The sequence below is a fragment of the Bos grunniens genome, chromosome 7 (assembly GCF_055505025.1).
Source record: "Bos grunniens cultivar Pamir isolate PY7600 chromosome 7, Bosgru_T2T1.0, whole genome shotgun sequence".
NCBI lineage: Eukaryota > Metazoa > Chordata > Mammalia > Artiodactyla > Bovidae > Bos > Bos grunniens.
This window is the reverse complement of record NC_141171.1, coordinates 40,880,203-40,897,264: the sequence shown is the minus strand read 5'-3', so window position 1 is coordinate 40,897,264 and position 17,062 is coordinate 40,880,203. Positions and strand designations below refer to the sequence as shown.

General features: G+C 37.4%; 1 protein-coding gene across 1 annotated transcript in view; it reads right to left on the bottom strand.

Moving 5' to 3' along the window:
- Nucleotides 1-2,839: 2,839 nt before the first annotated feature.
- Nucleotides 2,840-17,062, bottom strand: part of GCSAML (germinal center associated signaling and motility like) — a 52,680-nt gene continuing 38,457 nt past the window's right edge. Inside the window, exons 4-5 of the mRNA XM_086413608.1 lie at nt 6,069-6,097; nt 2,840-5,101 (exon numbers count right to left, since the gene is read on the bottom strand). Of these exons, the coding sequence (XP_086269734.1) occupies nt 4,868-5,101; nt 6,069-6,097 (263 nt within the window). The 3' untranslated portion in view covers nt 2,840-4,867. The remainder of the gene's footprint in view (nt 5,102-6,068; nt 6,098-17,062) is intronic.

Below are 17,062 nucleotides of genomic sequence, written 5' to 3'. Positions count from 1 at the left end.
GTTGTAGCTGGATAATTATCATCTTTCATTACACATTGCATATTTCCTGTGCCGTCAGCAAGTACCTCAGATAGTTGTGGGTTTTTTACCTTGTGGGGTGATCCAAGCCATTCCTGAAGTGTCAGGGACATTAGTAGTCCTACCTGAATTAGGTTGTTGTAATTTTCCATTGACCTCAGTCATACGACATGGTAGCATTAAGAGAACCTTAAGGGATACCCTCGATTCCAGACATATTCTTCCTTATCACTGTTGTAGACGACCAGTCCAATTTATTTCCCTTTGGTTGTTCATATCAATTACCCCAACTAGGATAGTAATTTCCTTTTGTCTGTTGATCAGGTGGTATGAGCCCAAAATGGCTAGGTGGCAGTCTTAACTTCTGGTTCCTTATTGTTTCTCTTGGTCTATATACTTCTTTTGGAAGTAAGATCTCTAGGCAAGCAGAGCATAAGTTTCTGAGGACTAAAAGCAAAAATTCGGCTAATGTGTCACTAGAAGTAATAGTGGGTGGTGCCCTCCCGTGTTCACCCTTTGATTGCTGGACCTGTGAAACAGCACCACATAGTGGCCACTGATTGAGAGCGTACACAGCCAAGGACAACCTGGCCTCAACTAAGCAACATATTGCCAAAGAACTGGTGCTATAATTGAGTCTTCAAAATATCATTCTCCTGTATCAAGCCCTCTGCTTAAGGAGAACACGGTAAGATCAATGATTTTCGTAATCATGGGCTCATTTCCATGCTTCTTTCTCTGTGTAGTAAGTTCATTGATCAGAAGCAATGCTCTTATAGAAGAGTAACAGAACAGTGGGTAAGGCATTCCACTGCTGGTACTACTACTGGTGCATTTGGCAGAAGCATTGCATTCAAGGATTGAAAACCTCACCCAGAAAAAGTGCCTATTTCATTAAAAACAAAAATAATGCCCTTCCTTAATGGGAGTGATACAAAACACCTTGATGTTGGGAAAGACTGAAGGCAAAAAGAGAATGGTGTGAAAGAGGATGAGATGGTCAGATAACATCATTGAATCAACTGAACATGAATTTGAGCAAATTCAAATAGTGAGAGTTTATAAATAGCAGAAGATAGTGAATAGCAGAGGAGCCTGGCATGCTGTAGTCCATGGGGTCATAAAGAGTCCACCAGGACTTAGCTACTGAATAACAACAGCCAGGTACCTGTCTGATCACCACAGGAATAGTGTTACATCAGGGATTCAGAGTTGGACTCTCCTGCTGACACTTGGCCCATCAGCAGTGACCATAACAAGGTAGTCCTTGGTGAGTGTAAGTTCATGTTGCTGAGCCCAAACATAAAGCTTATCCCTGCCACTATGATCAGTTTGTTTATAAGCCCACTGAGCAATGATAGGTCTGGGGAAACAGGCTGACAGGTATTTACAGGCTGACAAGTTATCCCATCCATTTGATTATTAATATCTTTCTCTGCTAAGGTCACACTTTGGTGAGCATTCTCATAGGACACAAATATCTTCATATTTTTAACATGTTAAGAGAGATCTAACCACGTATCTTTTTCCCAGACCTCTTTACCAATTTTCCAATCATGTTCCTTCCAAATATCTGACCATTCACTAAGCCTCTGGCCCTAGCAAATGAATCTGTACACAGTTGCGCATCTGGCCATTTTTTCTGCCAAGAAAAGTGAATTACCAGGTGCACTTCTTAAAGTTCTGCCCAGGGAGGAGAATTTCCCTTCAGCACTGTTCTTCAGGGATGTTCCAGAAAGGAACAGTAGAGCAAGAGCTTTTCATTTTAGGTGTAATACCTGTGTAAGTACAAAACCGTCTATAATCCAGATGAGTCTTTCTTCCTGTCAGCTGATTGTGGAAAACTCCTCATGGAGCAATAGGTACAGGTTGGGAGAAAGAAAGTGCAGGAATGGGAACCAGGGGCATTTGGGCCACTTCTTCATGTAACTTATTTGTGCCTTCAGGGCCTGCTTGGCCCAAAGTTATATATACCACTTCCAGTGGTATATATGATGGAATGTTATCATGTGTGCCCAGTTCTATGGCTTGGTCAAATGACACAGTTGATGATGTGCAAGGCAACTTGGTGACCATGATTAAACCTTTAGTCTCAGAGCTATTTCTCAAAAGGATAGTAATGATCTTTGGAGGATGGATCCAAAATTTTAAGGGCTTTCCCTGTGATTTACCTTCCAAAGCTCCAGACAATTTCCTTATGTGCCACTGACACTTCAAGCACCACTGGATCTGCTGAATCATAAGGTCCAAGTGGCAGAGCACTTGGAGAGCAGCCTGGACCTGATGCAGAACTGTCACTTGTCTTGGGCCCCACTAAAAACTAGCAACTTTTCAGGTCACTCCATAAACAGACAAGAGCTGCAAATCCAAATAAAGAGTATGTTATTAGCAAAATCCACAAATATTGTGCCTTCAAAATTCCACAGGCATTGGATCTCTTTTTTGTTTACAGTAGTAGCCAGATGCAACAATTTATTATTTACCTCAGAAATAATATCTCAACATCCCCCATACCACTAGATGCCTGGATATTTCACTAACATAGAAAATCACTGAATTTTAGTAAAACTTATATCCTACTCTTGAGACATAAAGGTCTTACTGATAAGTCTTCAAATCCCAAAGATTACCAATAAGCCATCAGAAACTAGGAGAGAGGCATAAAACAGATTTTCTGGGAAAAGAGAAAACCCCTGGCTTACAATTTGATCTTGAACTTTGCAGCCTCCAGAATTGTGAAAAAATAAAATCTGGTTATTGAAGCTACCTAGACAGTGACACATTGGCAACCCTAGCAAACCAACATGTCTGAGTACTCAAGTAAATGTAAAGCAGCTTTATTTATAATGTCAAAACTGTAAATGCCTCACATACCCATCAGCAAATAATTAGATTAAAAATTATGAGTTATTCATTCAGTAGTATACTTATAAAAATGTCAACTACTAATACAAGGTGAAACATTCATTATGCTGAATGAAAGACAGCGTATACATTAAAAACAATACTGAATCTCCACAAGAAATGGGGTATGATTTACAACCAGGTCACATCTATGCTTTTAGATTTCTATATTTCTTTTACTATACAGTAATATTCATTAACCTATTGACTGCCCCTTCTCCTATAATTCCAGATTATTAAGTATATTAAAATGAGTCATTATCTTGAATATAGTATTTATCACATGTGAAAAACAACTACAAAAGCATACAGAGAAAAAATAATTTTGTCATTTCATAAAGTTGACTGATTTCTACAAGGTAAAACAATTTTGTCGTTTCCCAAAGTTGACTAATTTCTACAAGAAAAAACAAGTTTGTCATTTCTGAAAGTTGACTGATTTCTACAATAAAAAATTAGTTTTGTCACCTCCTAAAGTTGACTGATTTATACAATATTTTTACATATTTCTGACAAGGTCACTTTTCCAGAATTATAAGATTTCTGTTAAGTTCTCCTTCCACATATTCAAATCACTTCAAAGGAACACAAGAATTTACCAAGAATAGAGAGTCAAAATTTGTGTAAAACCAATAAGTTACACAACTAGAACCCAGCAAATGCTCAATAAATGGTAATTATCTGTATCTTCTGTTATATGAGATCATTCCTAATAAATAAGGTAAGTTATATTTTGACATGACCTATTACATTCTGTTAATTTGTCCATTTTCTCTGTCTACCCACTCTCTTCCAGGTAGAGAGTGCTATAGAGGAGGCAGTAAAGGAGCTCCAGTGTAGAGAAGTGTCTCGGTTTACATTTTGTTAGAGATTAATGTGCATAGAAGAATAACAGACATTATTTTAGATTAAGCCTAGTATTAAACTAATAACTAGAAACCAGATTCCTTCCTACAGCATATGTCATTTTAATGAAAAAATATGAAAAACAAAACAGAAAGTTATCTGACATCTATCTATTGATTTATCCTTGCCAGTAATCTAAAAGGTCAGTATATTGTAGCTATATAAAAAGTAATTATTGATGTTTTGTCCATTATGTCCTTTATGTCCTCAATGGGAAGTTGGCAAGTTGTTTAGACTCTCCTTGAGAATGAAAGTAAAAATAAATGGGTTGTTTACCAATTTGCCTGAATTTTGAAACCAGACACTATTCTTCCTTCTTCATTAAAAATAACTAGTATTTAAATTAACTAGTATATTGTGAATAAAACTGTAAATACAAGTATGCTTTCAGTTTTTAGTTAACTTTGAACAAATTTATCTGATTTACTATCAGAAAGAAAGACACTGGGCCACTAAACCTCATTCCTTTTTTAAAATTGCACTCTCAGCTTTTCCTCTTAGAAAGGCCAATATCAAAACCTGTTAATTCTTAAACTGCTACCACAAATTTACATGCAAGAATCTCCAGTATGCGGAAAAGGCAAAATTGAAGTAAATATTCAGTTAGCAAAGGTTCTGGTCACTAGTCTTATTATGTTAAGAATTTATTGAGTAGATTACACCTCAAAAATGAAATAGATAATTAGGACTGTGAATGCTGGCCTTTGAAATTTGGAATGTAGAATTGGAGTTGGATATTCTAAGTCACATATGTATAGATGTTTATTGTTCTAGGGAGGATCCCCCCTACAATTTCCACATCCTCAAATTTTACAAACAAAAAGAGGTCAAATACTCTATATCATTATATCAATTTATGTGGCTTTACCCAAACCACATTGACGAGATGTTTCAGTTTCTTAATGTGGTACAGTGAAAGAATATCATTTATAAAGTCTGGCCAGAAATAAAATTTCATGTACTGCTGAAAGAGAAAGACTCCCCTGGAGGTCACCATTTGCTCATCTTTATTACTGGAAGATGATGAGGCAGGAGTATTCTAGTGAGGAAGCACAATTTCGTAATCATTCTCAGCTGCACAGGAAGAAGACGTAATACTGCAAGGTCTCCTGAGAAGGGCATATTCTGTTTCTGGCCTTTCTCTTAATGGTCTCACTCTCTTTGCGATGTTCTCATAACCATCATCGTTGGAGTTCAGGGAGGGTCTCCGATAGGGCCTATGATTAATGACAGTGTAACATACTTCTTCACAACCACTGACATTCTTACATCCCTGCAAGTACAAAGAAAAAAGAAATCAAGGATCTAGAATCAATCATCAGACTTGAACTCCTTTTTTCTTGTCTAATGATGATCTTGCACCTCAGGTATTCAAGGCCCTTTCTCCAAGCCCTGATGTCTTAAAGACTTCATTTTAGCAACATATCCTTTGCTTCAAACTGCCACCAATTCTGTTTTCATTTCACTACAAATAATAAAAGAGAATAACAAGACACTGTTATCTCCCTGAACATCTAGAGAAAAGTAGTTGTATACTTTATGTCACACATACTGAGGTATAATATATGCAACAATCAGAATCACAGATCTGTAAGTAATTAATCAAATTGCATAACAATTCTTCATAGGATAAAATTTAATTAATGTAATTGAGAATCTAAATACATTTTCAATTGTATGGACCATGAAAGAAAAATTAAAATACTACTAATTAAATCAATAAAATGTTTGTGATATAATATTAAAAAGTGTTTTTTCATTCATTTTTTTCATTCATTCATATAATATTAAAAAGTGTTTTTTCATTCATTTTTTCATTCATTCATCAATCATGTTGATTGATATTTACCATGTTTATAAATATAAAAGCTAAGTCCTGGACATAAAGATTAAAAAGGGAATGTGGAAAGCTAAAAAATAATATATGTTTTATGGTGGTCAGATTGTAGTTGTGAATTTGATTTACTTTTGTTATAGTAGCTTTGAAAATTAAAATATTAGACTTTGATAGACTTGAGAAAACAATACAAACTTACTAATCACCTAAATTTGTTCAAATATTTTTATTTTTTTATTTCTTTCTATTTTTGCATTATAATTTCCAGGAATAATATTTAAACTATGAAAGTCTTTGATAAATCCATTCAGAAATTGCATGTTAAGGAAGATCTACAAGTAGGTTTATATGAAGTTGTCTGTATTTTGCATTTATCACACAAATGTAACAATGATTGTATTACCTGATTAGAAGTGGATGGAACACCTTTACCTGGAGGGTAAAAATAAAAAGAAAGCAATCTAAGAGTTTTGGGACATCACAAATTGAGGGTAAGGAGATAATGAAAGGGTAGAAAAAAATGATGAAACTTCAAAGAGGTCCACTGTCTAAACATGTCATGATTCCATGTTATTATTGAGGTTCTTAAGGAAGGACACATCTTTTGGGGCAACAACAATACTATCTTTCTGTGTAAATGATACATACCAAAGTTGGTGACTAAATGTAAATTTTGAAGCTGGATAATAAAATTTTGTCCATAAATATGCTATGACAATACAGAATGGCAAGTATAAATAAAAAATAATTATTGCTATAAAATTAAGATATAAATGTTATAAAGTTATCATAGGAAAATCATACAACTCTTAAGATGAATAGTCATTATAGAGATAGGTACTGACATAACAAAAGTAACTATATCAAATTAAATACAGATTCAATTTGATTACAGCTATAAATATTGATTTACACATTTGTTAATCTAAGATTCACTGCTAATATTTTTAATAAATATGTTAGAACTATAGGTTACTATATTTAGACTACTAAATATAGTAAAGTCTCAATTTGTAAAAGGGACATTGAATGATTCTTAAATCTACAAACTAATAGGCTTGAAAGTGATTGTGAGCAAAATCATAGAATATGTTAAATAGATTCTATATAACAACAGTATGCTAGTAACTTTTAACACCTCATTGTTCTTCACAGAAAAGTCACATTCAATGCACTGATTTCAAATATGAAATATTATATTTATCCATATAATAATATATCTTTATAAATATCACAGTATGTAACAAATCAATTAACCAAATATGTTTTAAAATTAGTATTGTTTTATAATCAGAAGCTGAGGGAATTATGTAGCTTGAGCACAATTCAGTGGTAGCATTAGTGACAATTTGGAGAACCAAGCACAAGTATGAAAGACATGAAAAACATCATACACCAGTGAGTGAAGTGGTTACAGCTTTTGGTGCTGAAAATGTTAACATATTTAAGAACAAGCATATTTATTCTAAGGTTAAAGATGTGAAACATGCCCATCATTGTGCTAAAGTTCAGCTAAATGCATATCCAGAATAGACTTCTTACTTGAAGTTAGAACATTGAAAAATATATATATGAGGCTTAGAACCAGAATGGAAATATCTGAGAAAATTTCTGATGACTGCAATTAACCTGAATTCCAAACTCCAAGAAAGATCATTGTGTCACATGAGGTGTTCCCGCTGGTCTTAGAGAGTGGGACTCCTCTTTCGTTTTGAAAACCCTGAAATTTATCTTGCAAAGGAAGACCAGCCAGTATCTCTTACCAAGAATACATTCTTATTCATACTGAAGATAAAAATCAGATCCAAGCATACCCTTGACATAAAGCAGATTATAAAAGAAAGAGAGATAAGACGAGGAGACCACATTCTCCCCCACAAATTCATCAAAAGAACATTTGAACACTGAGCAAATTTCACAAAACAACTTCTGAACACTGGCAGAGGACACCAGACACCCAGAAAGGCAGCTCATTGTCTTCGAAAGGAGGTAGGACAAAATATAAAAGATAAAAAGAGAGACAAAAGAGTTAGGGATGGACACCAGTCCTGGGAGGGAGTCGTAAAAGAGGAGAAGTTCCAAACACCAGGAAACCCTCTCACCAGCGGGTCTGTGGGGAATCTTGGAATCTCAGAGGGCAACATAACCAGGTGGAAAAATAAATAAATAAAACGCACAGATTACGTGCCTAATGGCAACTCCCAGTGGAAAAGTAGCCCAGATGCTTGCGTTGGAAAAGTAGCCCAGATGCTTGCTTTCACCACCAGCATGTGGGGGCTGAACAGGGAGGCACATGCTGCATTGTTTAGGGTAAAGACCAGGCTTAAATGCCCTGAGGGCAATATGAGGGAGCTAATGAGAGATACCAACTCAAACTGAGGGATACCCAGAGAGAGAGAGAGAGAGAGAGAAAACTTTCCCGCCTTAGGCACTGCCGGCCTGCTCACAGAACAAAGGACTGACTGAATACCAGAGGAGAGCTAGCCAGCAGTGGACCAGCCCATCCCCCGCTGGAGGCAGAGAAGCAGGCGGGCAACAGCCAGAGCCAGAAAGGGGCAATCTTGGCCCCAGAGATGGCATCCTCTATCAAGCTGCAAGCATGCTCCCAGTTGCTAACCAAGTTTTCCTGGGATCCTGGATGGTTGACATCCATCAGGATTGCAGCCAGAGATCAGCTCCCCAGAAGAGACACAGGGCACACCTGAGATGGCACTCCCACTACACACCCAGGAAACTGAGTGGCTGGGACGGGGGAGGCGATAAGACGCACCACACCTGGGGAGTGTGTGCTCGCCAAGCACCTGGTCATTTGAGCTGCTCAGACCTGGGAAGGGCACAAATCACAGGCCCAACCGAGTCTGCACCTTTGTGGAGTACCCGAGAAACTGAACCTGAGCAGCTTAGACCTGGGAAGTGCACTCAACCCAGGGCCTGCTTTAGACAGTTCCCCTGCAGAGCAACCTGGAGCCTGAGCAGTGTAGACTGTGAAAGCACACACGCTGTGCGCGGGGGCAAACCCAGTGTGGCCAAAACACTGCAAGCACTCCCCACACACACCAGTGATATTCATTTGCAGTGTTACTCTCTCCCCACACCACGACTGAACAAACGAGCCTAAATAAGTGACCACCTTCACCCCGTTGTGTCAGGGTGGAAATTAGACACTGAAGAGACTTGCAAACAGAAGAAGCCAAAATAAACAGAGGGAACAACTTTGGAAGTGACAGGTGCAACAGATTAAAACCCTGTAGTTAGCACCGATTACATTGGGAGGGGCCTAGAGATCTTGAGAAGTATAAGCTGGAACAAGGAACTATTTGAAACTGAGCTGACCCCACACTGCCCTCAACAGCTCCAGAGAAATTCCGACTTACAATTTTACTATTTAAAAAAATTTTTTTATTTTCTTTTTAAGTCCTCTTACTCCTTTAATTTTCATTTTTATAATCTACTATTGCAAAAACAAAAAACCCTATTTTTAAAGCAAACTTCATATATTTTTTAATAATTTTTGTGATTTTGTTTTGCTTCTTTAATATTGTATTTTTGAGAGTCTAACGTCTACTCTAGATTTATAATCTTTGCTTTTTGGTATTTGTTATCAATTTTGTACCTTTAAGAATCCAATCTTTAGTACCCATTTTTACTTAGGAGTGTGATTACTGGCTTGATTGCCCTCTCCCCTTTTTGACTCTCCTTTTTCTCCCCTAGGTCACCTCTGTCTCCTCCCTCCCCCTTCACTTCTCTACCCAACTCTATGAATCTCTTTGGGTATTCTAGGCTGTGGAGAACACTTAGGGATCTGATTACTGGTTAGATCTGTCTCTCTCCTTTTGACCCCCCTCTTCTTCTCAGGGTCACCTCTATCTCTTTCCTCTCTCTTTTCTTCTCTTTGTAACTCCATGAACCTCTCTGGGTGTTTCAGGCTGTGGAGAGCACATAGGGATTTCATTACTGGCTAGGTTGCTCTCTCCCTTTTGATTCCCCCTCTTCTCCTCGTGGTCACCTTTATCTCCTTCCTCCCTCTTCTCTTCTCCATGTAACTCAGCTAACGTTTCTGGGTGTCCCTCATTGTGGAGAATCTTTTCTCCATTAACCTAGATGTTTTATCATTTGTGCCATATGGATGGAGAAGTCCTAAGGCTACTGTAAGAATAAGAGTGAAAACCAGAGGCAGGAGGCTTAAATCCAAAACCTGAGAACAACAGAGAACCCCTGACTCAAGGGAACATTAATAAATAAAGAGGTCATCCAAAAGCCTCCATATCCACACTGAAACCAAGCTCTACCCAAGAGCCAACAAGTTCCAGAGCAAGACATACCACACAAATTCTCCAGGAACACAGGAATATAGCCCTGAGCTTTAATATACAGGCTGCCCAAAGTCACACCAAACCCACTGACATCTCAAAACTCATTACTGAACACTTCATTGCACTCCAGAGAGTATAAATCCAGCTCCACCCACCAAAACACTGACACAAGCTTCCCTAACCAGGAAACCATAACAAGCCACTCATCCAACCCAACCCACAGGGAGGAACCTCTATATTAAGAGGAAGCACAAACTGCCAAAATACAGAAAGGCCACCCCAAACACAGCAATCTAAACAAGATGAAAAGGCAGAAAAATACTCAGCAGATAAAGGAACATGATAAATGCCCACCAAACCAAACAAAAGAGGAGGAGATAGGGAGTCTACCTGAAAAAAAATTCAGAATAATGATACTAAAAATGATCCAAAATCTTAAAAATAAAATGGAGTTACAGATAAATAGCCTGGAGACAAGGATTGAGAAGATGCAAAAAATGTTTAACAAGGACCTAGAAGAAATGAAAAAGAGTCAATCAATAATGAATAATGCAATAAATGAAATCAAAAACACTCTGGAGGGAACCAACAGTAGAATAACAGAGGCAGAAGTTAGGGTAAGTGAGGTTGAAGATAGAATGGTGGAAATAAACGAAGCAGAGAGGAAAAAAGAAAAAAGAATTAAAAGAAATGAGACAACCTCAGAGACCTCTGGGACAATGTCAAACGCCCCAACATTCTAAAAATAGGAGTCCCAGAAGAAGAAGACAAAAAGAAAGGCCATGAGAAAATACTTAAGGGGATAATAGTTGAAAATTCCCCTAAAATGGGAAAGGAAATAGTCACCCCAAACCAAGAAACCCAGAGAGTTCCAAACAGGATAAACCCAAGGTGAAACACCCCAAGACACATATTAATCAAATTTAAAAAGATCAAACACAAAGAACAAATATTAAAAGCAGCAAGGGAAAAACAACAAATAACACACAAGGGGATTCCCATAAGGATACCAGCTGATCTTTCAACAGAAACTCTTCAAGCCAGAAGGAAATGATAGGACATACTTAAAGTGATGAAAAAGAAAAACGTACAACCCAGATTACTATACCCAGCAAGGATCTCATTCAGATCTGAAGGAGAAAGCAAAAGCTTTACAGACAAGCAAAAGCCGAGAGAATTCAGCACCACCAAATCAGCTCTGTTAGGTCCATATCATTTCTGTCCTTTATCGAGCCCATATTTGCATGAAATGTTCCCTTGGTATCTCTAATTTTCTTGAAGACATCTCTAGTCTTTCCCATTCTGTTGTTTTCCTCTATTTCTTTGCATTGGTCACTGAAGAAGGCTTTCGTATCTCTTCTTTCTATTCTTTGGAACTCTGCATTCAGATGCTTGTATCTTTCCTTTTCTCCTTTGCTTTTCGCTTCTCTTCTTTTCACAGGTATTTGTAAGGCCTCCTCAGACAGCCATTTTGCTTTCTTGCATTTCTTTTTCCATGGGTATCATCTCGATCCCTGTCTCCTGTACAATGTCACAAACCTCCGTCAATAGTTCATCAAGCACTCTATCTATCAGATCTAGTCCCTTAAATCTATTTCTCACTTCCACTGTATAATCATAAGGGATTTGATTTAGGTCATACCTCAATGGTCTAGTGTTTTTCCCTACTTTCTTCAATTCAAGTCTGAATTTGGCAATAAGCAGTTCATGATCTGAGCCACAGTCAGCTCCCAGTCTTGTTTTTGTTGACTGTATAGAGCTTCCCCTTTGGCTGCAAAGAATATAATCAATCTGATTTCAGTGTTGACCATCTGGTGATGTCCATGTGTAGAGTCTTCTCTTGTGTTGTTGGAAGAGGGTGTTTGCTATGACCAAACTATGACCAAATGCTATGCCAAGTGCATTTTCTTGGCAAAACTCTATTAGTCTTTGCCCTGCTTCATTCCATATTCCAAGTCCAAATTTGCCTGTTACCAGGTGTTTCTTGACTTCCTACTTTTGCATTCCAGTCCCCTATAAAGAAAAGGACATCTTTTTTGGGTGTTAGTACTAAAAGGTCTTGTAGGTCTTCTTAGAACCGTTCAACTTCAGCTTCTTCAGCATTACTGGTTGGGGCATAGACTTGGAGGACAGAAATAGTATGAACCTAACAGAAGCAGTAGATTTTAAGAAGACATGGCAGGGATACACAGAAGAACTGTACAAAAAATATCTTCACAACCCAGATAATCACGATGCTGTGATCACTCACCTAGAGCCAGACATCCTGGAATGTGAAGTCAAGTGGGCCTTAGAAAGCATCACTACGAACAAAGCTAGTGGAGGTGATGGAATTCCAGTTGAGCTATTTCAAATCTGAAAGATGATGCTGTGAAAGTGATGCACTTAATATGCTAGCAAATTTGGAAAACTCATCACTGGCCCCAGGACTGGAAAAGGTTAGTTTTCATTCCAATCCCAAAGAAAGACAATGCCAAAGAATGCTCAAACTACCACACAATTGCACTCATCTCACACGCTAGTAAAGTAATGCTCAAAATTCTCCAAGCCAGGCTTCAGCAATACATGAACCATAAACTTCCAGATGTTCAAGCTGGTTTTAGAAAAAGCAGAGGAACCAGAGATCAAATTGCCAATATCCACTGGATCATGGAAAAAGCAAGAGAGTTCAGAAAAACATCTATTTCTGCTTTATTGACTAAGCCAAAGCCTTTGACTGTGTGGATCACAATAAACTGTGGAAAATTCTTCAAGAGATGGGAATACCAGACCACCTGACCTGCCTCTTGAGAAACCTATATGCAGGTCAGGAAGCAACAGTTAGAACTGGACATGGAACTACAGACTGGTTCTAAATAGGAAAAGGAGTATGTCAAGGCTGTATATTGTCTCCCTGCTTATTTAACTTCTATGCAGAATACATGATGAGAAATAATGGACAGGAAGAAGCACAAGTTGGAATCAAGATCGCTGGGAGAAATATCAGAAACCTCAGATATGCAGATGACACCACCCTTATGACAGAAAATGAAGAGAAACTAAAGAGCCTCTTGATGAAATTGAAAGAGTAGAGTGAAAAAGTTGGCTTAAAGCTCAACATTCAGAAAATAAAGATCATGGCATCTGGTCCCATCACTTCATGGGAAATAGATAGGGAAACAGGGGAAACAGTGTCAGACTTTATTTTGGGGGGCTCCAAAATCACTGCAGATGGTGACTGCAGCCATGAAATTAAAAGACGCTTACTCCTTGGAAGGAAAGTTATGTCCAACCTAGATACCATATTGAAAAGCAAAGACATTACTTTGCCAACAAAGGTCCATCTAGTCAAGGCTATGGTTTTTCCAGTGGTCATGTATAAATGTGAGAGTTGGACTGTGAAGAAAGCAGAGCACCAAAGAGTTGATGCTTTTGAACTGTGGTGTTGGAGAAGACTCTTGAGAGTCCCTTGGACTGCAGGGAGATCCAACCAGTCCATTTTGAAGGAGATCAGCCCTGGGATTTCTTTGGAAGGAATGATACTAAAGCTGAAACTCCAGTACTTTGGCCACCTCATGTGAAGAGTTGACTCATTGGAAAAGACTCTGATGCTGGGAGGGATTGGGGGTAGGAGGAGAAGGGGACAACAGAGGATGAGAAGGCTGGATGGCATCACTGACTCAATGGACCTGAGTCTGAGTGAACTCCGGGAATTGGTGGTGGACAGGGAGGCCTGGCGTGCTGCATGGGGTCTCAAAGAGTCAGACACGACTGAGCGACTAAACTGAACTGAACTGAAACCAGCTGTTCAACAAATGCTAAAGGATCTTCTCTAGACAGGAAACACAGAAAAGGTGTATAAACTCGGACCCAAAACAACAAAGTAAATGGCAATGGGAACATATTTATCAATAATTTAAAAAATGTAAATGGGTTAACTGCCCCAACCAAAAGACAAAGACTGGCTGAATGGATACAAAAACAAGACCCCTATATATTCTGTCTACAAGAGACCCACCTCAAAACAAAGGACACACAGACTGAAAGTGAAAGACTGGAAAAAGATATTTCATGCAAATGGAGACCAAAAGAAAGTAGGAGTAGCAGTACTCATATCAGATAAAATAGACTTTGAAATAAAGGCCATAAAAAGAGACAAAGAAGGACACTGCATAATGACCAAAGGATCATTCCAAGAAGAAAATACAACAATTATAAATATATATTCACCCAACATAGGAGCACCACAATATGTAAGGCAAATGCTAACATGTGTGAAAGGGGAAATTAACAATAATACAATAATAGTGGGAGACTTTAATACCACACTCACACCTATGGATAGATCAACTAAACAGAAAATTAGCAAGGTAACACAAACTTTAAATGATACAATGGACCAATTAGACCTAATTGATATCTATAAGACATTTCACCCCAAGACAATGAATTTCACCTTTTTCTCAAGTGCACATGGAACCTTCTCCAGGATAGATCACATCCTGGGCCATAAATCTAGCCTTGGTAAATTCAAAAAAATTGAAATCATTCCAAGCATCTTTTCTGACCACAATGCAGTAAAATTAGATGTCAACTACAAGAAAAAAACTATTAAAAATTCCATCATATGGAGGCTAAACAACACGCTTCTGAATAACCAACAAATCACAGAATAAATAAAAAAAGAAATCAAAATATGCATAAAAATAAATAAAAATGAAAACACGACAACCCAAAACCTATGGGACACTGTAAAACAGTGCTAAGGGGAAGGTTCATAGCAATACAGGCTTACCTCAAGAAACAAGAAAAAAGTCAAATAAATAACCTAACTCTACACCTAAATCAACTAGAAAAGGAAGAAATGAACAACCCCAGGGTTAGTAAAAGGAAAGAAATCTTTAAAATTAGGGCAGAAATAAATGCAAAAGAAACAAAAGAGACCATAGCAAAAATCAACAAAGCTAAAAGCTGGTTCTTTGAGAAGATAAATAAAATAGACAAACCATTAGCGAGACTCATCAAGAAACAAAGGGACAAGAACCAAATCAACAAAATTAGAAATGAAAATGCAGAGATCACAACAGACAACACAGAAATACAAAGGATCATAAGAGACTACTATCAGCAAGTATATGCCAATAAAATGGACAACTCAGAAGAAATGGACAAATTCCTAGAAAAGTATAACTTTCCAAAACTGAACCAGGAAGAAATAGAAAATCTTAACAGACCCATCACAAGCATGGAAATCAAAACTGTAGTTAGAAATCTTCCAGCAAACAAAAGCCCAGGACCAGACGGCTTCACAGCTGAATTCTACAAAAATTTAGAGAAGAGCTAACACCTATCCTGCTCAAACTCTTCCAGAAAATTGCAGAGGAAGGTAAACGTCCAAACTCATTCTATGAGGCCACCATCACCCTAATACCAAAACCAGACAAAGATGCCACAAAAAAAGAAAACCACAGGCCAATATCACTGATGAACATAGATGCAAAACTCCTTAACAAAATCCTAGCAAACAGAATCCAACAACATATTAAAGAGATCATCCATCATGACCAAGTGGGCTTTATCCCAGGGATGCAAGGATTCTTTAATACCTGCAAATCAATCAATGTAATACACCACATTAGCAAATTGAAAGGTAAAAACCATATGATTATCTCAATAGATGCAGAGAAAGCCTTTGACAAAACTCAACATCCATTTATGATAAAAACCCTCCAGAAAGCAGGCATAGAAGGAACATAGCTCAACATAATAAAAGCTATATATGATAAACCCACAGCAAACAGCATCCTCAATGGTGAAAAATTGAAAATGTTTCCCCTAAAGTCAGGAAGAAGACAAGGGTGCCCACTCTCACCACTACTATTCAACATAGTTTTGGAAGTTTTAGCCACAGCAATCAGAGAAGAAAAAGAAATAAAAGGAATCCAGATTGGAAAAGAAGAAGTAAAACTCTCACTGTTTGCAGATGACATGATCCTCTACATAGAAAACCCTAAAGATTACTAGAAAATTACTAGAGCTAATCAATGAATATAGGAAAGCTGCAGTATATAAAATCAACACACAGAAATCCCTTGCATTCCTATACACTAACAATGAGAAAACAAAAAGAGAAATTAAGGAAACAATTCCATTCACCATTGCAACAACAAAAAAATAAAATACTTAGGAATAAATCTACGTAAAGAAACAAAAGACCGGATTCATTTTGATATTTGGCAAAACTAATACAATTATGTAAAGTTTAAAAATAAAATAAAAGAAAAAAGAACTATAAACACTGATGAAAGAAATCAAAGATGACACAAATAGATGGAGAAATATACCATGTTCATGGATTGGAAGAATCAATATAGTGAAAATGAGTATACTATCAAAAGTAATCTATAGATTAAACACAATCGCTATCAAGCTACCAACGGTATTTTACAGAGAACTAGAACAAATAATTTCACAATTTGTATGGAAATACAAAAAACCTCTAATAGCCAAAGCAATCTTGAGAAAGAAGAATGGAACTGGAGGAATCAACCTGCCTGACTTCAGGCTACACTACAAAGCTACAGTCATCAAGACAGTATGGTACTGGCACAAAGACAGAAATATAGATCAATGGGACAAAATAGAAAGTCCAGAGATAAATCCACACACCTATGGAGACCTTATCTTTGACAAAGGAGGCAAGAATATATAATGGAGAAAGACTATCTCTTTAACAAGTGGTGTTGGGAAAACTGGTCAACCACTTGTAAAGGAATGAAACTAGAACACTTTCTAACACCATACACAAAAATAAACTCAAAATGGATTAAAGATCTAAACATAAGACCAGAAATTATAAAACTTCTAGTGGAAAATTTGGGCAAAACACTCTGACATAAATCACAGTAGGATCCTCTATACCCACCTCCCAGAGTAATGGAAAAAAGGCAAAAATAAACAAGTGGGACCTAATTAAACTTAAAAGCTTTTGCACAATGAAGGAAACTATAAGCAAGGTGATAAAACAGCCTTCAGAATGAGAGAAAATCATAGCAAACAAAGCAACTGACAAAGAATTAATCTCAAAAATATATAGGCAATTCCT